Below are 25,872 nucleotides of genomic sequence, written 5' to 3'. Positions count from 1 at the left end.
AGATATCTAGAATAACAAAACGCAAAGTAAACGGTGATTCCTTTTGCAAGTGAAGAACTAACATAGGTTTGCCTATGAATAGAAACCAAGTTTGTTGGTTTTGCATTTAATGACACCATCTGTTCTGTATAAAGCAAGATCAATTGCTCATTAATTAATCACATTTTTTACAAAACATCCCATTTTAAAATGAGTATAAGTTACCATCAACAGCATCTAAAATTATTTTTCTTTTGCTCCTTCCAGGAAGGTGCTAGGTTTACCTCCTTTTTATGTTATCACTGATCTAGTTTTACAGTTGATCATTTTTCAGTAGCATTTTAGTGTCTTGGGATCATGGAATGAAACAGAAGTTTTCAGAGTAAGTTTGCAAAGAGGAAATTACGTTTCTAAAATAAATTACTTTGTAGGGTGAGCTATTTTATATTTTCCAAGTTTCTGCTTAGACAGAACACAATAGCTTTGAGAAACAGTAGCTGACTAAAAGTAAAACAGCAGGAAATTTTTCTTAGAGTATTTTATGCAGCTAAACGTTAAATAGAAATATATTATTTAGATTTCACAGCATACTTTAGCAAGCACTTCCCCAGCATGCCAGTGCCTCCATTTGTGAGTAGGCTTTTTGTTGCATTGGCATTCTTTGCAGCAAGGACCCCCTTTCATGACACAAGAAAGGTGCCTGTGAATTCAGTTCTACAGAGCCTTCTTCCTTGTGAGCAAAGGCATCTCTGGTAACAAAAGGTTCTGCAGGCTTAGGTCCCAGTTCCCCAAAATGGCCTTGCAAACATCTGTAGCCAGATGATGGTAGAAAAGAGAACTGATATCGTATGAATTCTGCTCAGACAGTGCAAGTCAACATAAAAAACAAATATTCCTTATCATCTTTTTCCTTGCTAAAAACAAACATTTTAAAAAACTTCTCAGAAAAATCATCTTTCCTCAGAAATTAACAAGTTTAGGCTTTTTTTTTCGAATGAGTATTTCACATGACTGTTATGTTAGGAAATCAGGAACAGCATTTTCCCTGTTTACTCAAGAATACATTTTTTTCTCTTCATTACATGAAGGGACAGTTGAATTGAAATTGTCATGTGCTTAAAATGCACAGAAACTTTTTTGTCGTATAAAACATTTGTTAGACAATACCTGCTTAAGGTGTGCTGGAGACATAAAGAAAAAGGACTTTGCATTTAAAATAATTGGTTCCTTAAACTGGGGAAAGTATTACATTCTATTAGTGAATTGTCATTGGTCATTGACCAAGGTTTTCAGAAGTTTTTTGCTTTCATTTAGTGGGGTTTTCACAGGTGCCTAAGTGACTTTAGGTGCTGTTGAATTGAAATTCAAAGGTGTTAAAACTCATAGTAGTCAAGTAACTAACTTAAAAAATAATTTGCATGTTTGGGCCTTACCTGCATTTTTAGAGTTCTAAATACCTTTGAAAAATGTTCCTCATTTTCTTCAAGTGTTTAATGTCAGAAGAATTCATTTTTATTCACCTGTTTTATTTTTGTCCACACTTAAGAAGATGACAAGCTTGCTTACATTTTCAACTCGGAATCTTGATTTTAATAAACCAAGAAAAAAATGAAGCCAGTTGACTGACTAAATTTGAAAGTATTTAAGGAAAACCTTTTCTGTACAACAGAAGCTAAAAGTTTTGACATTTGGAAGGAAAAAAGATAAAAATCAGTACTGTTTCACTGGCAGGACAAGACATAGACAACACAAGCATTAGATGATATTGTGATGGATTTATGAAGTTTCTGTTGATTTAGATTTTTTCCCATTGATTCTGCTTATAATTTTAAAATCATCATGCCTTAATTCATGTACGATTGCGGAGAGCTCTTTGGTGTATTTTTTTTAAACTATTTAAATTTGTAACTGTAAGTTGAGACCTTAATATAGTTCTACAATAATTTAACAATTTATCTTGGGTATCTATGTTTTTAAAAAGAAAAATAATTTTAAAGATGTTTGTACTCAATTTTTATAAATCTGTTTTTTATTCACATCACAGTAAGACTTAGGTAGATCAGAATCTCAAGCTCAGATCTTTATAGTGGCCTGTTACCAACTATTGTTGAGCATATCTTGTTCATCTATAATTTAAATGTGAGAACCATATCAGCAATAGATGACCTGTATTCCGGGAGGGGAGGACTGAGATATGCTGTAGGACAGAGTGCCACTTACAGATGATAAAGAACATTCATATGCCCTTTCGAATTCTGATTTACTTGAAAACAGACATGTATGACACAGTTGTAGTATGAACTCAATAATAATATAACAAGGTATGTTATTAGCACCGTTGTGTGTCATTTATGCTATAGTTTTAAGCCACTTATTTGTGAATTTTTGATTCAGCCAAGTTTTATCATTTGAGTTATATTTTATATATATATATATATATAAATTGTATGATATATACATTATATGATATATAGTGATATTTATTGAAAGGGGCAGAGCCAGATCAAGGTGCCACATGATGTTATTACTAGGTTCTATCGTACACATGCAGCATTGGAAGGGCGAGTTCATAGGCTGGGAACCGGAGTGAAATTCCAGCCCTTGCTGGCTGCAGGGTGCAGGGTCAGTGGTTTCAACCAGGGTGCCGAGGGGCTACGGGAACCAGATGGGCAGAAATGGGAGCTGAGGCAATGAGGATTGGGAAGGTTTCATTAAACGTGCAGAAAGGGGATGCAAGGTGCATTTTGACAGATCAAGAGTTTTGTACGTATGCGGGAGGTGGCATAATGAGCTAAACATTATGGCAACCAGCTAAAAAATATCCAGTGTAAGACTCCATGTGATATACACACACAAATATGTGTCTGCATATATGTGTGTATATATGTACGTGTGTGTATCTATCTATCTGTGTAAATAGTTTTAAGTTCATTTCACTGTTACTGCTTGCGGTTTTCAAATTCTTAGTCATCAGCAGTGGATGTGGTGAATTCAAGATCTGGGTCTCTCTTGTGTGTTACTATTTATTTATTACAGCCTGTGGTCTGTAGTTGGCCACATTTTCTTGTGGTGATAATTTTGCTTTCTGACTTGGAGGACTAAAATTTTTATATACAGGAGAAAGGAACTAAAGCATATCTGTAGAAAACTCTTGTATTGCTTATTCACACTGCTCCAAGATAGGCATTTTGCATTGATACTCATAACATCCTAGGGTCCCAAATATATTGTCTGTAAACAAAACCATAAAATGATGTCTATGAATGTTCACTGGAGACAAATGAAAAGTGCATCATTGAAGCAAGCCAGTGATTTATATTCAAATAAATGTTTGTAAATGCTTTCTTCATAGTGTTGAATGGTTAGGTTCACTGTTAAAGTGTGTAAAATCTGTATGTGTGTGTGTATAAATATATATATTATATATATATATATATGGTTTTTTTTCCAGATTAGGTCTTCCATTCTGTTTTAATATATCCATGCGTCTAATTTTGAAGTTGAAGGTTCATTTTTGCCATTATTGTTAATTTTGTAATTCAGAAATGACTTTAGACAATTAATCTTTTCAATTGAAGTCCTGGACAGATTTCCTGGGAATTTTGTAATGTTTTATGTCAGGCTTTCCCTATGTTTACTGCTGTAGCTTGATGCTTGTTGACGTACTGATTCCAGTTTTACCGTACTAGAGATGTTTCATTCATCTAGAGGAATGAGTTTAAAGAGGTCACACCAGCATTTCCTCTCTCTTCCTTGGCTATATATTTCCTTTTAATTTAAGCTCAAAAAAAAAATGCAGTGCGATTTCTGCAGCTAAGCTAAACTGGAGAAATCAATGGAATTTATTATCAAGGGATGTCTAATCTCTAAAGCTAATACAAGAGTTCACAGCTATTGATTACATGTGAAGGATACACAAACTGTTAATCATGCATGGAAGCAATAAAATAAACATAACATCAAGAGGGAATGGACAAATAATTGTCAGTAGTCAGTTATATTTCATCTATTTACTATACCTCTGAAGCAAAGGACAGCTATATTTTGCATCCGAAAAGGTATGTCCTAAAATATATTGAATATCCCCTCATTGCTACGGAAACTACTGTAGCACAGCTGATTATCTTTGTAATAATTCAGATGTTTTCTTCAGCTCCCTGAAGTATGTGGTCAATAAGAAATTTGTAAGTTAGCTTAATAAGTCAGACACTAGTTGAAACGAAAGGAGAAAAAGCTCACAGATTTTCCTGCAATCACACAACAAAATAAATCCATGGTGCTATCCTTTTATTCTGGCCGCATATTTTATATGAGGAATAGAAGAACGTACTAGATTTGTGGAAAGCATTTTTTGTGTTTGCATCTGTATTTGTTTTTTACTGTGTACGTGTTAAACATCTGGGGGAAGGAGATGCCCAGAAATCCCTTCTGTTTTTACCGTGGAAATACATGCCTGTTAATTTTTCAGTTTCTGTCTGACTGCTGAAATTACTTCAAATTGTACTCTTTCTTTCAGCTTCATTTGAATTCTCTTTCTTTGATGTTCCCTATTTCTTAATGCTTCCAAGTTTAAAAAGATTAAAGGCCTGACTTCTCAAATTTGGCTGCCTAAAGTCAGGGAACCACTGACACAGCACAAGATTTGAAAAACAGTACCTCGGTTAGACCTTCCAATCTGTATTTACATGTATGACAGGTGTCCTGATTTTTATGTTCTGAGTATGAGGGATAGAAGATACTCCAAAACTTGTGTATCTAGAATAATAAGTTATTATTCCAATAACTTTTGAAAACTCTGCATTGTTCCCGTTAGTAATATGATTTTTGTGTGATTATGGCTTGGAATACACACAAGTGGGCAGTAAAGAGGACATGACTCTAGATAACAGGCCATGAACTATCACTAAGTGGTTGTTACAGGATGAGGCCAGTGCTGTTAATTGATTTTTTACCTTTAACTCTAGCTGGCCTTTAACTCGAAATGAACAAAATCTGTCTAAGTTAGAGGGATGAGACTTGAATAGGATTTACAGGAATTTTTCCCTCATGAGAGAAAGAGGTATCCAAGGAAATTAGACTGAAATATGTGGCATTCTTGGGATGTCTGAATAAATTGGGCCTTCCTGTGTTACCATCATACTGTTAAATGACATATGCTCTTATGTCAGTTTTGTTTTAAGATCTGTTTTCTCTAGAAGCTCCTGAAGAGACTTACCTTTCTTTTAGAAGCTTTATGGCTATTAAGTTTCTCCAGCCCTAAAGCCATATTCAGACAGGTGAAATTCTACCCTACCGCCTATACCCAGTTTCAGATTGCATGGCTGTAGGTAGTTCCCTGGTAAACACTTCACTTAGGCAGGCGCAATCATATCTCAGAGGGGTATAGGTTCTCCATACAGGATTTCTAGTGAAATGTAGGCATTTTGAGTATGGCTTAGATTCATTAGGGGCTGAGTCTGAACTAAATTCTTCTGGATTTGTAGATTAATAATCCTTGAAACTCAGGGTCTTCATTTTATATTCTAAAACAGATCACATTACCTAGCGATTCTTTAGCTTTGTTGAAAACCTGTCTTAATTATAGATGTTACCTTGGTTTCTTGCTCACTTTCAAATGACTTGGCCTGGATTTTTCTAATGGAGGCTGTGAGATACTACATCAGTGCTTTAGCTTTGGTAACAAGTGCATTTTCACAGAAAATCTCTTGATTGTCCCCAATTACTACAGTTTGATTTGCAATGCAGAGCTGTCTCCTTATGTGCAAAACACGTTGCTTTGAAACCAAACTGGAAAATATGTCCCGGGGTGCATGCAGCATGCTCCAACCACTAAGGGACATTCTATTTAAGAGTCCAAACTACAGCTAGTAAAAGCCTACATGATGTTTATAGCATGAATGTCAGGTCCCAAGCACCAACAGGTTTGTTGTATGCATCCACTGCCATTACACCGCATCTCTTACTGATGTAGATGCAGCCACTGGGTGAGAGTCATCTGACCAGTGGTAGATGTGTACCTCTGAGTCATCACTGTTGCCTTCTTGGTCAGTGGAGAACTGCGTGATTTTAAGAGACAATTTCTCTTCTCCTAAAGTAGGTATGTAAGTTAGCTGAATCAGGCCATAACACATGCTTTTTTAATTCCCTCTGACYATAAATAGAGTTTCAATGGCTAATTTAAAAGTACATACCTATGTTCTAGATATTTAAAGTTAAGAGACACTGATGCCCAAGAATACCTTAGCAGGCAGCAGATCACCCAAAGAAATACAGAAGCGATTATGATTGTTGTGCTTTCTTGTTCACTTTAATCTTCTTTTGAAATTTATGCTAGCTCTAGTCCAGTCCTTTACAACAAATGATGCACTTTTGCGTACAGCAGTCTTAACTGAGTTTATAGTGCGAAGGAACATAATCAGTATCTATATAAAATCTTTTTCCGTGATTCATTGCTCACTAATAACAAAAGTAGTAATTGAGAATAAGGCAACTGAAATGGGCTAGTGAGGAAAAGTTGTTTATTTGTTTCTTCTTATTGTGCATTTGACAGCTGTTCTGTTCTTGATTTATGCTTTGTCTAGTGCTTTTCACTCATACCACTCTTATATGGTCTTATCAGCAGTCTTTTTAGAAGAGATTCTTTACAGCAGCAGGACTGTAACATTTTTTGAGTTTTGGGAACATTTTGTTTTTGTAGGACCTTGCATGAAGCAAGGAAGCAGCAGGAACCATGGTGACATCTAGGAATAATCCTCTTTTATTTCCCACATGCCAAGGAGAGACCCATCCTGGAAAGGTCAGGAGAAGCCACAGGACAGAGTGGCTCATGTTCTCATAAAGTAAAGTCTAGGGAATTCCAGTGGCTGTTCAGACTGAGAATATTTGCAGAAAAATGAGGGCATTTTTTTCCTATGTCATTTTTATTTTAAAATGTCAAGGCAAGATAATTAAAAGAGCCTCTGTCAGAAACACTTGCTTTAAATTACAAGGTTGCTATCTTAAATCAAATTGACTCTGCTTTTTTAATAATTGTCATACATTTGCTTTTGTATGTCAGAGTTTTTATTTAATATAACCCTCCCATCTCTCTGCTGTTCCCTCAAAACTTACATAAATTTATGCAATGCATCTCACCCTCCAAGTCACAAGTTTCTTGCCGTTAGTTTTCTCCTTCTGTGTCACCAATCAAATCGACCTGGGTTGCTGTTAAAATTAACATGAATTTCAGTCAGTGTAGTTAAAAGAGAAATATGAAGTCAGCTCCTGAGGGTAATGCCATACCAGAAAGAGTTCAAGGGAAGAAAATCAAAAAATCAACCCCGATTAAAGAATTATATATACTGACAGTATACACTGAATGACAGTATATGCTGGTGTTCAAGGAGCACTTCCTTTTTATCTGAATAGTGTTCCCATGCTTTAAAATTTGTCTCATTGTTTTCCATTTCATGCAGTGTTTTATCTGCTGGTCAGTAAACCTATTCCCTCCTCTCCTGCCGATAAATGGAATTGAAACAATCAACATTTAGGATTTCTGATGAAAGGCAGCAAAAGCAAAGGAACTTGTCAGACTTTAGTATCCTGATTTTATTTTTATTTTATTTTATTTTATTTTTTGTCACAACACTGGGACACCTGTTTTTCTCTGACTGACAGCAGGATAATAAGTTTTATCGTTAAAAATTGGTTCTGAGGAAATGCATACTCTGGCCTTGTTTCTTTCGCAGCTGTGAGGGCTTTTGTTTTCACTGCCATCTCTGTATAAATGAAGATAATCTCTACAAAGAAGCTCTGATATTGACCTGTCATATCACGTGTTGCTTATCAAGCACTGAAGAAATTGAATTTCATTTTATTTGTTGTCTGGAGCTTCATATTAAATTATCCTGCAGTTGAGAGGTGCTGTGAGGTCAATAGGTTCTGTCTCTTTTGCCATCTATCCCTGGATTATTAACCTTTGGAGAATTACTAAAGCTGTTCTTTAGTTTATCCTGTAAAGTTAGGTTAAATCTTCTTGATCCATAAATTGTTGCAAGTGAGTGCCGCAAGCGTGTAATACTTTCAGTTACTGCAGTTTCTGAATAAGGAATGAGGAATTGGTATGAATGTAGAGATCTCTTCTATTATTCTGGTTTCTTTTCTATTCTTTTGAATTTCTTCTAATGCTTCTGCTTTTTTAATTGGTTCAGTATATGTAACAACAGTCAGATTGGGTGATGGGTCTGAGTTAGAGAGTAATAGGTAGTATTCATGTGCCAAGAGATAAAGTAAAGGGGATGAGGAGGAAGATAACTGAGTTCAGTTTTCCCAGCCATTGAGAGCTGAAGGCAAAGAGAGAGGTCAGCTGTAAGCAGAGATGGGAGTTTCTGAAGATCCGTATGGAGGTTGTAGTGGCAGCCCTGTGGGCAGGAGGTGTTAGAGGTGAGTATGCTCGGACGAGAGGCTAAAGAAGATGACACTGTGCATTTGACAGAGAAAATCTTTCTTGATGATTAACCACTGTGACTACAGTGAAGGGGGAAAAGACCTAAGGTGAAGCAAGGAGATATATTAAGATAAATAAAAATAAAAAAAGTGGGGGGGGGGGAGCCCAGCTGGGGAATTTTAGTTTTGCTGCTGAAGAAAGCTGACTAATTCTTTAACCAAAACAGGTGGCAAGATGGAACATGAAAATCAGTAAACGGATGCTGACATTACCAGCATGAGTGTCAGAAAAGGAGCCCTGCTGGCTAAGCTGGAAAGTGGCAAAACTGCAGGGGAAAATAATAGATTTTCATTAAGGTCATGTGCAGATCTTTCTCCAGATAGTCAGCAGAAGGAGTTGGAGGACCCAATGATAATGGATGAAAGCATATGGATATTGGCAGACTGGTGGTCAAGGAAGGACAAAAGGAGGGAAGTCGAAGGCAATGGTACTTGTTGGAGGCTATATGCAAGACGACCCTGATTTTTTCCTTTCTTTAGCCTAACCTAAACTACTGTGTAACTATCATATTACCCAATTATCTGGGTACCTAATTGTCCCCTTCAGTCTGCATCTTAAACTGGGATTGAACCCTTCCTTCCTCAATCTCTCATATGAACAATGAATTACATATTCTCACTGATTCAAAGATCAAAAAACAAACCTTCCAAGTCCTCCATATGGCTTGTTGCCATCTTTCTCTTGGAGGACATGACTCTGCCAATCAGGATGCTCATGTTTAAGAGCTTGAATATTGAGTTTCTCTCAACAGCAGAAGTGCTTAAGCACTTTCTGCTGCCACGGCAAAGAACTGCCTCCAGTGTTAAATGCGTTTGCTACTGGAGAGAAAGGCTTGAAAAAATAGCTGAATAAACTCCCAAATTTTAAATAAAAAAAAATTCGATGAAAAAAAAATCCTTAAATGTGTTGTTTCACCCAAATTCAAAACTCAAAATCAAGAAACCTTTAAAAATGTTCTCCCTCGTTAAAACCCGATAATAGATTCAGACCATGAATCTTGGGTGTGAGTTAGTCAAGCAATTGTTTTTCAAATAACTTGGCCTTGTGCTCAGCTATTCACTTACTATCTGGGCACAGTTATCCTTTCAAATTTGTTCTACTAAAATCGGTGTAAACTCCTTTAAGAAAGAGCTGGAGCTGAGGAGCTGGCAGGGGAGTTAGCATTTCTGTGTAACCACTGGAACGCAAAGTGTAAAGGCAATAGTTGAACTGCTGGGACTGATACCCAGTGCTGTCTAGTGGCCAGAGCACGCGTGACCCGGGAGCTGCTGGGCGCTGCTTAGTGCTCTTTCAGCTCTGGCAGTAAATTGCCTCGTGACTTTGAGCAAGCTATTGACCTTTTTGTGTCTTTTCCTTGGCGCTGAAAAGAATTAAAAAATGCTTACCTTTCTCACAGGGGCAATTGGTAAATTAACTACTGGAAAATATTGAATGCTTTCTACCATTGTTACTATTGTTGAAACTCCTGCAAATAGATCAAGAAATGAACAGATACCTTGAGAGAGTCCTATTTCTCTTCTCTTTGGAGGGGGGTACTGGTTTGACATAGGTTAATTCAACAAAGAAGGGAGAAGTCATGGGTTTGGATATCCATGTGTTTTGGATACAAGTTCTAGATTTGAGAGAAATAGGAAAGGTAGGAAAAAGCAAGTGGAAAGATAGAATGTAGATGAACTTATCAGAATTAGTAGTACTGAAAGAATATCCATAGATCAGAAGAGAACCTGTAAGTGGAAGTTAAGTCGCAGTAGGATTAAGAAAATGTTTCAATAAAATGCAATCCCTTAAGTGTGACAGGGGAAAGGGAGGAATGGCAGGTGAGCACTTCCTTTTGTCCCCATCTGGAATAAAATTATTACTAATGAGATGCTGAGGTTTTTGGGAAGCCTACTCAAAAATTCAGCAGCCTTTACTTGAGAAAAATAATTTTTGGGAGATTACTTTCTACTGAGGTCTTACAGATGGGGGCTTTGTGGTGTGGTAGTTTAAAACAATTGGACTTTACCTCCAGAGATCCCTGAGATGAATGTTGCCCAAAGGCGAGGGTAAAACTGTGTTTTTAAAGCATCATTTTAGCAGCAGTGGGACAGTTGGCAGAGTTTACCAAAGCTGTTGAGAGACTCTGCAGACTTTAATTACCATCTCAATATTGCAGAAGTTGGTTAATTTCTGCCAAAGAACGGAATAGTTGTGAGAGAGTGAGATCACACTCTGTCTTTCATTCTTTCCTTTTTGACAGATGAATAAAGGATGCTTTCAATATCTCCTCTGATACTGTGACACATTTGTAAAATTTGCATAGAATTGTAAAACAAATTTTCCTCAAGATTACCAAAGCTCTTAATTTTTTGTTCTTTTTTGAAAATCCTGTATAGCATAGTGGGAATGCATTTTAAATCTTGACATGAAAGAAGCAAGATGAAATTAGTGCTTTTTCTGCTACTGATGAAACTAAGTTTAAGACATTAATAGTTTAAAACTTCACAGCCAAATAACCTGTATTATGTTTAGTTTTGAATTTCTAATAAATTTTAAATTCAGGTTGAAATTCTGTCTGCAATAAAGTGGGTGGTTGGAGGCCTAATCTGGATTAGTAGAATAAAGAGGGAATTATTCAATGAAGGATCAGTCCCTTTTAGAAAGAAAAATAAGCATACCATACAATACTTCCTTGGTGAAGGAGATATATTTACTCTTCTAGGCTTCAAATTATAACTGTTTCTTTTACTGTCATTCATATCAAAAAAGGCCAATAAATTTTTCCTGCTCGGTGCTGCAAAGCTTCCTCTGAGACACCTGAGTTTTTGTTTTTCTATGCACTTGCAGTGACTAAGGAAACACTGGTTGTTTGAAGACTCTTATCAGCTCCTTCAGAAGACCTACTGAGCTGCTGCTTTTTTTTATGACTACCACATCCCTATGTCTGTACTTGCTAAAGCACCACCCATTTTTTACCCTATAAAAACCCTTCTTTCTCCTCTTCACTCCTCTTATCTCTCAAGGACCTATTCAGTGGTACCTTTCAGCTTTAGATCTTTATTGTCACAATATACAATATGTTCAGAAAGCTACTGCCTGGGAAGTCTGTTTTTTCGTTTGTATTTTTCACTATGTATATGATTAATCAGCACTTAAGGGCAAAGGAAGCATACGTGTTCAAAATTCAGAAAGAGAAGGATTGATCATGGAAACAAAATGAGCATGACTTTTAATCCTTAACAGTCATTGTGTTTCTAGAAATACCTTTATGCTATATTTAGAATTTAGTTGTTTTGGTGTTTGAAACTAAATGTTTGTGGTTTGTCTTGCAAACTGCATCCTGAAAGATTACACTGATTCACATTTCCTCATTTCAAGATACCATCTGTGCTTTTGGCTGATTGTTAGCTTGGTTGGGACTCTCATTTCATAAATGCAAGTTACACAGGAGAGTTAAGCCTAGAAAGACAAATCCTTTATTCCACTTGCTTGGATAATCTCAAACGGTCTGACCTTACACTGGCAAGGGCACAAAGCTGAAGCTGTACCTCCAGCAGGCTTTATTTTCTCTGGCAAACAAGTATATGTTAGCAGGTTATAGAGATTCTCTTGGAATAATTCTAGTGAATCTCTAGTATATATAGTCATGATCATGATTTTCATTGTGTAATCATTTTATTTAAGTTCAACAATAAAAGTTAGTCTTGCATGAGGAATGAATGTGCTACAGAGACAATGAAAGATTGATGACAGCTTGGGGAGTATCACGTATTCTGCTGGTGGAAATCCAAGCATGGAGAGCAGTTGAGCTTGGCTCGATGATCACCAGTGCAGAGCAAAGTCCAGGCAAAGTTATGGGGGTCGAAAGAAGGCAGGATACAACGGGAATATTCAAAAGATTTTTGTAATATTTCTGAGGTTTTTTGCTTGGGTGAATCACCTTATTACTAAAATAATAAACATTAATATCTGCATCATTTTTGTAACTGCTAGTTTAGTAAGGTAATTAGTGTAATTAGCATACAGCATTGCTTGGTGGTATGATAAATCATAGTGCAGTGAATGATGGCTCTTCACCACTATGATATATTATCTAATTTACTCAGGTAAAAAAAAAGTTAAGGAAAAATCAAGAAGGGAAGCTAGTGGTGACAGCTGGGTGGCCTCTTGGTCACTCTTCTTGCATCTGCTCTCTGTATTCTCAATTGTTTTGAATTGCTGCATTGATAGTTAGCAGTTCTTTTTTTTTACTGTTGCTAAGTCTTAATCACTGACTGAAACCTGCAAAGAAATTCTGGAGAAGAATGAAATAAAAACATAGAGACTGTGGCAGGTTTTTTTTTTTTTTTTTTCCTTCAAGGTACCTTGTACAAGGCATGATTCTTCTTCCAGTAATAGGTTTGTATTTTTTGGATGTCCCCTTTGCTTCCATGTTTCTCTACGTATCACCTAACATTTACAGCTCAGTACAAGCATGAGGAACATTAACAACACTTTTCTTCATTGTAATCTGTTTTATAGAGCCTATGAGAACACCAAAAACTTTAAAGATCGCTGAAATCCAGGCCAGACACATTGCTGTGGACTGGGAATCACTGGGGTACAACATCACTCGGTGCCACACTTTCAATGTCACCATATGCTACCACTACTTCTGTGGGCACAACGAGAGCAAGGCAGATTGTTTGGACATGGACCCCAAAGCACCCCAGCACGTCGTGGATCACCTGCCTCCCTACACCAATGTCAGCCTCAAAATGATCTTAACCAATCCGGAAGGGAGGAAGGAAAGCGAGGAGACTATTATTCAGACAGATGAAGACGGTATGCATAAATGCTATTATGGAAATTGTGTCTAAGTCTACTCTGGAGAGGTAGAAGAAAATGACTTTGCGTGTTACAATATGTCTCCCAAAGGATGGAAGTTCTGTTCTATTAATGTATTAATTAGCCCCAAAACAGTAGCTTTAAAAGTATTTCAGCTGTCACTCTGCATATATTGGCCAAACTGACCATGCAGCTCAACTCATACTGAGTATCTCTTGCGGGAAGAAGGAGGGTGAGATCCCTTTCATTCCCAAAGTATGCTATTGCAGGTGACAAGAAACATGTGATGGTGTTACCTGAAGGCTTTTTCAGAGTATTAGGTATACTATTTGAAAATGGAATTAATTCTTTTAAATGATATTTAATTATTCAGTTTGATGATAAGATTCTGTTCGATAAAACCAAATATATTTGAGCAATAATTTTATTTTAGATTACATTATATAGTATTTGTTAACTGTTTGAAAACACCTGACAGATTAAAGTAATATTTTGTCAACTCCTCTTTAACTGCTCTTGATAAAATTTCATTGACAAGACAGTTTAACTTACCTTGGTTGGGGAAAAATAAAGAATAGATATAGATCTTGATAATGATATTCAGTGATTAAACTATGAATCTTGGTATGAAAGAAGTAAAAAAAAGAGATATTTACCCTAATAGGATTGAACCTGTGAAAGTAAAGAGCTGTTTTAGTTTCCATACTTTTTATTTAGATTTCATTGAAATATTGACAACAACAAAATGAGAAGAGATACTGCTATAGATTAAAAAAAATTAAAAAATGAAGATGAGTATTTGGATTAATATAAAGTATCGATACATAAAAAGACAAAATTGAAACAAGTACAGTGTGTTTACTTTTCTTAAAAAAAAAAAAAGGAGGGGAGAGGAGTGAGGAGAATAGGTGTTTGCTTATGGATAACAATCACGGTTAGAATCTGGTGGCACTTTTTTGCCATGCGTTCAATGTTACAAGAAATGAAAGAAGAATATATTTACTGTTGCAATAAAGAAGGGAGAACAGCTTATTAAATAACCAGAATATGAGGATCTGTAGAGAACTACTGAGATGTAGAGAAATGTAGATGCGTCACGTGAGGATTTATTGACAAATATAGAATTAGAGTATTTCATGCGAATCAAATTTAGCATTGCTCTTTGTAAGTCAATTCTAAATATAAGCCATGATGAATTCTTACTGTATCTAGGCTTATATTTTAGATATTTATGGTTGCTATTTTCCATGAGTTAAAAAAAAAAAAAAAAACCAAAAAGTAATATTGCTATGTCCATGGATAACGGCTTTCTTTTTCTTTTTGACTGTATTTTGAAGAAAGATCATGGTTTCTGATAGCCTTTATCTAGTTAGACGTGCGGAGATGGTGGCTGGCCATTACTGTAGTGTTTGTCAAGAGCGGGGTCAAGTGCATATACTTTGTCTTCTGTTTTTGTTTTGGATTACTCATGGAAAATGATACACACTAGACAGGTTTTGGTCTCAGGCTAACATGCCAGTGTGCTGTCAGTGAACTTGTCTGGACTTAGTTTTGGTGTCAGAGGTGTTTCCCTCATAGTTTAAAAGAAATCTCACACAATGAACAAAAGTTGCTACAGTAAACTATTTTAAGCAGATGTTGCTTTTAAGGAAGCATTAATACATTTTAAAAGGCACCTATATTTAGACACACTGCTGATAACGATGCTCATGAGCTGACAGTAGCGTCTTGTGAGTCTTAGCGATACTGTTGGGAATAAGATGCAATTTTTTTTCAACTGTGCAGTCTAGTTTATGATCATTTTATAGTGTATTTCAAGATACAGGTCAAGATTGCATGCAAGCAATTTACAATACTGAGGGCTTCTAGCCCCTGTTTTCTTGTCTCATCTTCTGTCTTTCCCATTTTGCTCTCATCTTCTGTTGTTTTATCTGTCTTCCCCATACCTCCCATCTCCAAGTCAACTTCTCCTCTTCTCTGCATCTCTCTCCTGTTGTCTTACCTCCTCTTTTCTTCCCCCCTTTCTTCTTTCCAGTCATATGGTTTCCTAATGCTCTTTCGGTGTCCTGCAAGGAGCTTTACACATTTTTGAACTTTTGGGATTTCCCCAAACACAGAAGATTTTGTACTTTGTGGGGCTCTGGTGTGAGACACTGTGGATCTCTGGCTGTGTTTCAGAAAGGTTCACAATTATATAATGCTGAGCAGCTGGGTTGGGGGCTTCCAGAAATGGTCAGACCGTCAGAGCTCTGAGCGATAACTGAGCAGTCTGTGGTAGCAGGAGCAGAATTAACTCAGGAAACAATTAGTAGAAGGACGGAATACATTTCTCAAGCTCTGCATCAGACCTTTGGCACTGTGAATGACAACTGAAGAAAGATTTTAATAGCATTTAATTCAGTATCTGCAAGAAAGCAAAGCCAGGAAAAATCAGACAGTCTGAAAATAGCCTCCTTTCTGACCACAGCTAGTTCAGAATACATGGTAAATTTAAGTATTTTTATTTAACTTGGATAGATGGAATTAATTTTTAAAGTATATTATAGTAATTTGAGAAGACCTGTATTCCACATAAAAATGAAATGCTTCAGTGATGTATTATTAAACAGCTTGTACAGAAAGAAAAAGCAAGGAATTTTGTGACTGATTTACAAGTGAAGCACAGTCTTTCAATTTTGGGAGAGAGCACACTGTTACTAAGATTTGGAACAAAGCTCTTTCTGAGTACCCAAAGACTCAGGATTATCTGTGCCATGACAAGCACTCACCTGTTCACACTGTATTATATAGGAGGCTGACAGTGTTTGGGGGACATGATAAAGGAAAAAGAGAGGAGGGTTTGTGCAACCCGGGGAGGCGTACGTGCTGGGCAAAGACCATGTTTGGCATTTTGAAAGAGGTACGCAAACGGCAGTGAATTTATCACTTTGCATAAGTGAGCAGTGTGTACATGTTTTTGAGGTAGTGTGTTGACAAGGGTACTCCCAACTCAGAGGGATCCTTTTTAAGAGCAGTGGAAGGTAAATGGAATTAAAGCAAGTAAATGCTTCCTTAATTTTTGATTGAGAAACAGATGCAAAAGACTGTGGATTAGCAGGAGTAGTGACTTTAGCTCTGAGAAAGCAGCTACAGAGAAAGCAAATGCTGAAACTCATGATACTCAGTGATGATTTGATAACTAGTAAAGGAGTCTGTCAGGTAACAGCAGGCAAACAACTAATTGAAAAAGCTCACTTGTAATAGGATAAGTACCCATTACTGGGTTTAAAGTATACCAGAGCTTTGGTCTCAACCGAAGGATGCACTCATTGAACACAAATGAGGCTTCCTGATGTTTCGGAGAGGACAACTCATTCAGCTCTATGTAAAGTTATCTAGAGCTAAATGTAGGGTTTTAAACACCAAATGTCCAATTCTGCCATTACTCATACTCCCGGGAAAATTCCAGATATGTCATCACTCTGGTAAACAGCAAAGGAAAGGGGGAAATGTTGTTATTATAGGACGAAAGCTAAAAAAATAAAATACTTTATATACTGTCTAAATGTATGAAAAGGAAATACCTTCAAACAAATGCAAGATGGAACATTTTATGGAAATAGTTGACATCCACTATTTTTGTATGTTTGAAAGTAGGGCTGTAAGTTGCCCTTAGAAAAAAATAGAATATATATTTTTTTCACATTCAGCTCAGCATTTGCTATGAGAAGCATTGTTTCCTTTGTGTTTTTTTCAAGCTGTTCTGGCACCCCAGGAAAATATTGGGGGAAAAAAAAAAGATGCAGAAAAAATGTTTTGATCTAGGGAGGCAAACAAACAAAAAATGCTTCAAGGAGCTTTGGAAAAAGATAAATGTAGAACTCTACTAGTAACATTGTAAAAGTAACAAAAATAACACACCTGGGAGAAAAGTTAATGCAGCAGATGAACGGGCAGTATGTCTGATGCAGTAAAGGAGGGCTACAAAGATTTCTTGAAATGTCAAACTGTCTCAAAAAATATGTAACTAATCTAGCATGGATGTCAAGGGGATGTGGTATACTAATTTTACTGGGGGAAAAAAAGGCATATGGATACAGTTAATAAAGAGAAACCCATGACTTAGAAACTCTGATAAAAGATACAATGTTAAGTTGTCCATAAATGCCTGCATTCAGGGTATTGACCTCAGCCCTTGATCAAAATGGGAAACTAATGACCTACATGTCATGAGCAGTGGCAAAACTTATTATAGTCAAATAAGGAAGGAAGCTTTACATCTTTAGCACCAGCAAACAGAAACTCATCATAAATGACCTACTGCCATTGAGAAATGAGCCAGTATAACCTATTTCTCTTTCAGTCCATGAAAATCACCCCAATTATTTTTTCAGATGTGTAGGTAAGATTTGCTAAGGAAATATAATTCTGAGAAAAAAAAAAGCTATTGCAGAAAGACACTTGAGCACATCACAAAAATGCAGTGAAGCAAAGTCAAAAGCTACTTCAATCACATGCTAGTTTGAATTCATTCTTCTTTTTCTGCCTTGCAAAATATCTGTTTGGTCTCACGCTGCTGTTAAGGATGATCTCTACAGAAAATGTTCATTGACACAGCCCAATAACTATCCTCCACTATCAGTTTAAGATGGAGTAAACAAGTTTTTGTTAAAGACATCAGAAAAGTTGGCTTGAGAGAAAGTAAGGGAAACATGGAAATTATTAGCTGTTCAAGTCAGTCAGAGTTTTATTTTAAGCTTACACTGAATGAACGACAAATTAAATAAGCTGCTTAAATGTGTTGTAGACACTGGAAATACAATCTAGGTTTTATATTAATAGCTCAGGGAAAATTGGCCCTGTAACAGTTATTTACACTGGCTGAAGCAACTTCATACTTTCATTTCTGTTAGACACCTATATTAGACGCTTTATAGATGAAAAAGTGATACTGCTTATGAGATTCTTTTTTGAAATGGCATGTTTGATGTAATAATGCCTGAAAGTAGGCAGAATTAGTGGCTGTTTGTTTAAGCAGTTTGCAATGGAATAAAGGTTTGCACATATGCCTGCTAACTACTATTATTCCCAACCTATGTGCTGGTTGAAAACAGCATCAGCATATTGAACTGCGTATTTTGATGAAAGTCGTAAGGTTGCCATTTTGTGAGTAGGCAATGTTATCTTGCCCCTAAATGGCCAAACATTTCCAAATTCTAGGAGTGAGGAGGACAGAAGCCAGCATTTAGTATGAAGCGGCTTTAAACAAAAATCTGCATTTGGGCTTAGGTGCTTCAGTCCCGGAATTCAGCAGACTCAAACCAGGATTTATGACTGTTTGACATTTGTACCAGTATCTGTGGTGAGTCCTGGCACCTCTGAGACTAATTAACCACTGTCAGTTAGCTTCGTTAGTAGCTTGGTTGTAAGTATTTAAGCATCTATGTTAGTTACATTAATAATTTTATATTGGATGGAAGGTCCTACAGCCTGAAAAGTCACAGGCGTGAGCCAGTCAGAGCAGGTTTCTGTGGGCAAATGATAACGTCAGGCAATGCTGATGGACTTGAGCGGTGTCCCTGAGTGCCACAGCCTCTGCCGGGCTCTGGGCTTTCCCTTTTCCCCGGGCAGCCCGGCTCAATCCCACCTTGCTGCCGGCCTCCAGTGCTGCCATCTCCTGGGACCAGCTCCTGCCCAGGTCCTTCAGGAGGAAAAGCCTCAGCTACCCAACATGTACTAGAGAGCAGAGGGGCCATGTATGCTCAGGGAAACTATTAGTATTTGATAGCATAGTACTTCACTGCAGATGGTGTAGATTGAGTGTTTTCTGAAGAACTCACTTTTATGACCTCCGTTGGTATAAATATACTTATGGTAAAGACTACTAATGTCTGACAGAGCCATTCTGAATTTATTCTAATTTTTTAATTATATATAATTTCCTTATATCTATGTTTTAATCCAGAATTATAACACAGCATAAAGTTACAATGGTAAATCCTAGCCCTTTTTTTCCCCCTGGAAAGAGTAAATGTAATGGTGAGCCATTTTATTTGCTTGTAACACTTAAACAGTAGAACAGATTGACTTTTACCTTCTCCTGAAATTGAACATCTACCTTTAGAGGAGGGCTGTAAGTTTCTTGCTGATGCACTTTACTTTTTGAGTACCTCAAAGGAATATTTCCCACTATAACTATGCATGTATCTCCATATAGCATTCACTGTAGAGCATAATAATACTCTGCATGGCTTTCACAGTGCATAATAATAATAAAAATACTCTGTTTACATGCACTTTCATTATCCTGTAGCAGGAAAACTGAAGCAATATAAATCCATTTTTATAGTGCTTGGTGTCAGTTATTACATTGTTCTTCCAGAAGTAATGTACTGTAATATAAATTCCCTGTTAAGTCAGTGCAGAACAAGGTTTAACTGACACTATTTGTGAGTAACAATTTATTTGTGGCTGTGACATAATTTAATACAAAAATTTATTGCTTTAAAATGAATTGGTCTAATGTCAGATTGATGGATTGTGATTTTATTATGCATAGTATTTGTAAAAGTTCACCATACTACATGTACATAGAAGAAAAGATTATCAGCTATTCGCTATACAAATATATAGCTTCATTAAAAGGGCCCTGGAGATGCATGTAAATCATGAAAGAATAGCTTGTGATGTTTTCACTATAAATCCTTGGTGAAATTCCCTTTGAATTTGTTTTATGTTACTTTTGTATGTGTTATATATCATACACACATATATATATTTCTTTAGAAAAAAAAATTCTCACTTAAGTTCAAAATCTCCTCTGAAAATCATCATACAGTTAAAACTGCCTAACTGATTTCACTTCTTTAGATATGCGTAAATCTTGACTTGTTGGAAGTTTAACATAGAGTAATGCATATCAAAGCAAGAACATGCCCTGTTAGTGTTGCTGAAAGGTGGGGAGCCACAATTCACATGATCAGTAGGTGGAAAGAAAATCAATGGGACCAGAATCTTTTTAAAGAAATGGTTCAGAGGCCAAAAGGTTAGATGCCAACTCCTGCAAAAGCTACTTATGTTTTTTAAATTATTCAGGTAACTGGCCATTGATACAGAATCTGAAATAATGTACTTCACTTTAATATACACTTGCAATAGTCTTTTGTGTTGTAATTTAGTGTTTCCTATTCATAACTACAAGGGGTGAAGAGAGAGCTCGCTTAGAAAGGAGAGTGGGAGTGGACAAGGCAGCTAAGAGGTACTGTAGCTGGCCATGGGGGCTTGGGGCAGGCATGTGCAAGCCTCTAGAAAGCCTGTTTTATCTTTTGGGCTATTTGTGATGAGGCTTCTGAAAGCTGTTAGCAACAGAAAGATGATGTTTCCCTAACTCTTTGTTACCTGAATGCTTGCTAAATATTATATAAAAGGGAAGGCTTTTAATACTGCTTTTGAAAGATGAAGCTTAAGGTATTTCTTGAGACCTTAGGGTCCCTCCAGGAGTCTTAGGGAATAGACAGGAATGGCTGCCTAAGTGGAAAGATGTGTTCTGAGTTTTCAAAATAATGTTGCCCAGAGGTTACGTTGTTGTTGTTGGTTTTTTTTTAATGCTTTAACCCTTTTTTCTTATTATTCCTACGTGTAACTAATACAGGCCCTGAGGGCAAAGACATAAAAACACAAATGCGGCAGTTTGGGTATTACTTGGACTAACCTGACTGATGAGTCTGTGCACTTGCCCACGGATGCTGTGTTCTGCAAGCAAGTTCCTTTGCTTCTGTTTCTCTCTTTCCTCCCTTCCCTTTGTCCCTTTGCTAAAGCTGTGCAAATAAAAGGTATTTTACCTTGGTTGAACTGAAAAATGGAAGGGAGGAAATAATTTCAGACCCGCCAAAATGTGTCCTTCAAACTAAACTGAAACTTTTCATTCCCTTTTCTAGGCATTTGGACTTTTGTTTGTAATTCCAACAGGACTCTTGAATAGTTTCAGTTGATCCCAAGCTTCATTTTTTGGTGAATTTGCAGGTTGGGGTGAGGTGTGTGGTAATTACTGTTCTCTGTTTCTGGGCACTTGCTCTCCTTTACTTTCTGACCTTATTTTTCCTGATCATCACTGTACTAGCTTTTGTTCTTGTGCCCTTCTTATGCCAGTGGGAAGAGAAGCATGAAACTAAGTGGGATCATGTAGTTCTAGTCAGTTTAACATTGCTGCTGCCACAAGCACAGAATTTTATAGCTCAGGAGAAGAGAACGTGGCTGTGCGATGTGCYGAGCCTGTAGGCTTCTCCCACTGGGATGTTTAAACAGAAATGTAGCCTTCATGCAACCCTAAGACTTGCATAGCCCTGCACCCAGTTTTAGCTGAATAAAAAGCAACACACAGAGTGTTTTACAGGTTTTTGAGAAAATTGTTTCTATTTTCTTTTTACTTCAAATGCTTTAACATGCTTTAATAGCAAATTCCATATTCTGTGTGGATGCCCCAGTACCTTTGTATGCTCTCTCACACACAGATGCATGCATGCACACGCAAACACATGCACATCTTCTGGGGAAAATGTACATGCGTCAGAGTATATTCATACCTCGTTTGTGATGTAGAGAGAAAAACAGTAAAGCATTCCTGTGGAAAACAAAGTGATGCCTCCAGCAAATCTGTGAATACGGCAAACAGCGCAGAGGGGCTGTCATGGCATATCAGCCCTTATCCACTACCCACTCTGCGTTAAGACACTGAAGCAAAACAGCAGTGTATGATTTTAGTTAACTTCTCCTAAGTCTTTGCTTGACAGATGGATGAACAGTTTCTGTGAAGCTCTCATCTGTTTACTTGTGGGCTTCTTTGACTCCATGAATTTATTATTAATGTACCAAATTATGTTGCTTGTACCGGGGGTCAGCTCATCATTTATAGTTTCTTGTAGATGGAAATAAATCCTACTACTGGGACAGACCACTCAGTCCTTGCTGCTGCTAGTACAGTGCCTTGCACTTTCTTTCATTCAGTGATTTTTGATTTATTTTTACTCTTTGTAAAACTTCAGTATGCTTTGAAAATTAATATCCAGGAAATGTCACGTGTGAGGTTCAGTGAATGCTGCATTGAAGAAAATAAACTAATTAAGAAGGGAAGAGAAATATATGTCTTAATATTTAAAGGAGAGGTGACCTGTTAGGTTGAAAGAATGCAGATTTTGACAAGTTTGGCTTTTTGGAGGAAGGGTTTTGTTGTGTTGGTTTTGTTAGTTTTTTTCTGGAAATGCACTCAGCCTTATCCCTTTCTTTCAAAATGTATGTCTTCAAACGTAGGTGAGTCACTGTATTTAAAAAGGAACCATATGTATAGGGAGAAATATTTTGTAAGCTGAAACAGGAGATAGCAAAGTGCTCCCATCTGGTGTTGATGAGATTACCAGGTACTGTGAATCATTCAGACAAAGGGGCCTGAGATGACATTTTAAACTTTTTATTACACCAGGGACATTGGTTACATTACAATAAGAGGTAGGGTCATCTTAATGTGGTTCAGTTCAAAGCTTTAAAAATATCTTTTATTTGAAAGGTTTGAAGTAAGCAGTTTTGATCCTTCTGCCACATGAACATTTCAGTCCTTGAAAGAAGTGGCAGCTGAGCTGCTGTGTTTTCCCCACTCCCAGCCCCCTTTTTAAACAAAGATTCCTTTTTAATACAACAGATCATAAGGCGAGGTGGCTGAAAACTGTTTTGTGAGTGTCTCTGTCATTTGGAAGATGCTGTATAAAATATGCTGTCCTGACCTTTGATTTTTCTTTTTAAAAGGATTTTAAAACCGTGTGGTTCTTGTCCTTAGATGTTCTTATTACAGAATTCAGTGATGTTCCCTGAACACCTAAAGTCATAATCTAGCTTGAACTATTTCCCCTGGCTATATTACAAGATACTTTGACTTTGCATAAAGTCTTTGAAAACCGTATTTGGGGATAACATTCCAACTTCACGCTCTCTCTGCTCTGTGAATGACAAAATCCTCTTTGAAGTACATTTTCATACCCTCTACCCCTCTTTTTACATGTGAATGAACGTTAATAAGAAATGATCCGTGTTGGCTTTTGGTTTTCATAGGATGTTCTGCCATCTCTTTAGTTGGTCTATCTCTTGAATTTCCTATTTTACTAAAGTTTCGTTTTGTTTGTAGTGCCAGGCCCCATCCCTGCCAAGTCGGTGAAGGGAACTCCTTTTGAAGATAAGATCTTCCTCAACTGGAAGGAACCTGTGGATCCGAATGGCATCATTACTCAGTATGAGGTAACAGCACAGCCCATGAGCATGGGGTAGAGCTGGGAACAGGAGAAGAAGGGTGGCTGCTGGTGGGCGTCTGTGCTCTGTAGGCAGGCTGTTAAATTACATTATATGCTACTAACGTTTAGAGAGGACTGGAATTCCCTAGTGACTAAGATTTCAAAATTTGTGATTACGATGCAAACGTTGTTGGCTGACCTTGTCAAGTAGCTTTAGCATCTGAGTGTAATGAATGTTACAATCCACATGTGAGATGCTAATTTTAAAAGCCTGTATTATTAATATACATCCTTCCAAAGCCATGCCAGCCATGATCTATGGAACTTGTTTGTTGGAAGAGAAGATTACACAAAAAGTAAGATGATTATTAAATCTGGAATTACATTTTTAAGCTTTGCGAGATATTTAGATATCAGTCTTCAAGCAAACCTGCACAGATATTCTATTTAAAGTGTATTATTTAATGTATGAGCCTTCTGGGGACCTGTGCAGGAGACTGGAAGAAAACATTTTTAAAATGAACAAATTGGAGAACAATCACAATCCTCTCTATCACTCCTTTTTTAAAGAAACAGAATAATTTTGGGTAATAGTGACTTACAGGAAAAAGACAAACTAACCAACACTAGCCTGTTTTGGACAGCATTTAAGTATGATTATTAGAGGAGGAGGGCAAAGTATTACAGGAAGTGAAAAGTAAAGGGTTTTGGTGGAGATGCGGAGGATTGGGGCAGGGGCTAATTTAAATGTTACACTAAAATTTTCCATATGTGAACTAAAATCAGGAGGAAAGAGAAGGGCGTGTATATACCCTCAGAAGTGAAGCAGACTGTACAGTAATACATGACAAGCACTCTTGGTATCCCCAAGATAGCTGCGTAGCTAGGTGAACATATGACTTTTCTCTCCTTTCCATCTTAACTAACTTAATCCCATTGTGCCAAAAACTGCAAAAACATTTGAGGAATTATCATTTTCACAGGTCAGCTATAGCAGTATACGGTCATTTGATCCTGCAGTTCCAGTTGCAGGACCTCCACAGACAGTGTCAAAGCTGTGGAACAGTACACACCATGTCTTCTCACACCTGCACCCTGGTACTACTTACCAGTTCTTTCTCCGTGCAAGCACTGTCAAAGGGTTTGGACCAGCAACCACAATCAATGTAACAACCAACATTTCAGGTAAATAAATAAATTAAGGAAATAAATAAATGTGGGAGGAGGGGAGAATGTTCACTGGTTTTATAAGCTTTTTTTGGTAAGACTTGAAAAAGAGGTGATTTAAAAAAAAAATGCCTGTCATGTTCTGAAAATAATTTTAACATTAGTTAAAATGTTTTTGAGTGCATTTTCCTAATAGTAGTACAAATTCAGGGATAAACTCTTGCATCAGGTGGAAACTGTACACCTGGAGTTTTCAAATGTTTAATTTTGTATAATAGTGTGTCTTCATCCAAAGATTTCAAACTGCTTTACAAACCTTAACTAAGTGAGCCTTATAGCACTCCATAAGTTACTAAGTACTATATTTGTTTTGCAGATTAGTAAAGTGAGATGCAGAAAATTAACTGACTTACTCAAGGTGACACCACTTAACAGCAAGCAGCTGTAACAGAATTGGGGAGGTTGGGAGGAAGTCTGAATCTCCTGTTAGATTCGTACAGATCTGCTTCCTCATGCCTTTATTCACTTACTCTTCTTGCTTTATGCTGAACAGTTGTCTAGTTTCACTCTGCATTACTGATAGTTTTTACAAAGCAATGTGTACATTTGTGCACCAAGATTGATGCTGCACACAAATGTACTGAAAACTCTCTCTCAAAAAAAAAGTCGCATGGAATGTTTTAGTATTTTTGTTTTGTTAAATTTCTGTATTGTTCTCAAAGAATAAGCCGGTAGCTTATGTAGTTGACAGCAGTAGATAAGTTAATACCGTATCTAGAGAGACTGCTGATATGACAGGGAGATAAGAATACTCCTGACTCCAGAACTTGGCAGGTAGTGGAGAAGGAAGTCATTTAAAAATGTGAACAGCACAAAGCATGCTATTTCCCTTATTACCTACAATAATGAGACCTAAATTTTTCTATAAAGAGAGGTTAATGCTGTATTGGAATATATCTATCATTTCTATGGGAAACCCTACTCACATAGTCACCTCACCCATTTTCCAAAAACATCCACATAAATCAAAATGTGAGAAAACTGAAAGCACAGCTTTGTGAATTGAAGAGTGCAACAAGTTATATTCTACAGTCGTAGTTAGCTAGAGCAATCTGTGAAACTCCATCCTGGAGTATTAGTTTTTCCTCCCCCAACCCATTGCACAAAAAACCCCAAAACAAC

At 37.0% G+C, this 25,872-nt stretch overlaps 1 protein-coding gene across 1 annotated transcript in view; it reads left to right on the top strand.

Moving 5' to 3' along the window:
- The window catches only part of PTPRK (protein tyrosine phosphatase, receptor type K), a 176,288-nt gene that overhangs the window by 66,935 nt on the left and 83,481 nt on the right, over positions 1-25,872 (top strand). Inside the window, exons 2-4 of the mRNA XM_026070146.1 lie at positions 12,965-13,267; positions 23,421-23,530; positions 24,507-24,708. Of these exons, the coding sequence (XP_025925931.1) occupies positions 12,965-13,267; positions 23,421-23,530; positions 24,507-24,708 (615 nt within the window). The remainder of the gene's footprint in view (positions 1-12,964; positions 13,268-23,420; positions 23,531-24,506; positions 24,709-25,872) is intronic.

The sequence above is a fragment of the Apteryx rowi genome, unplaced genomic scaffold (assembly GCF_003343035.1).
Source record: "Apteryx rowi isolate R43461 unplaced genomic scaffold, aptRow1 scaffold_305, whole genome shotgun sequence".
Lineage (NCBI taxonomy): Eukaryota > Metazoa > Chordata > Aves > Apterygiformes > Apterygidae > Apteryx > Apteryx rowi.
Note: the sequence above shows the minus strand (reverse complement) of the source record. Positions and strands in the feature narration are given on the sequence as shown.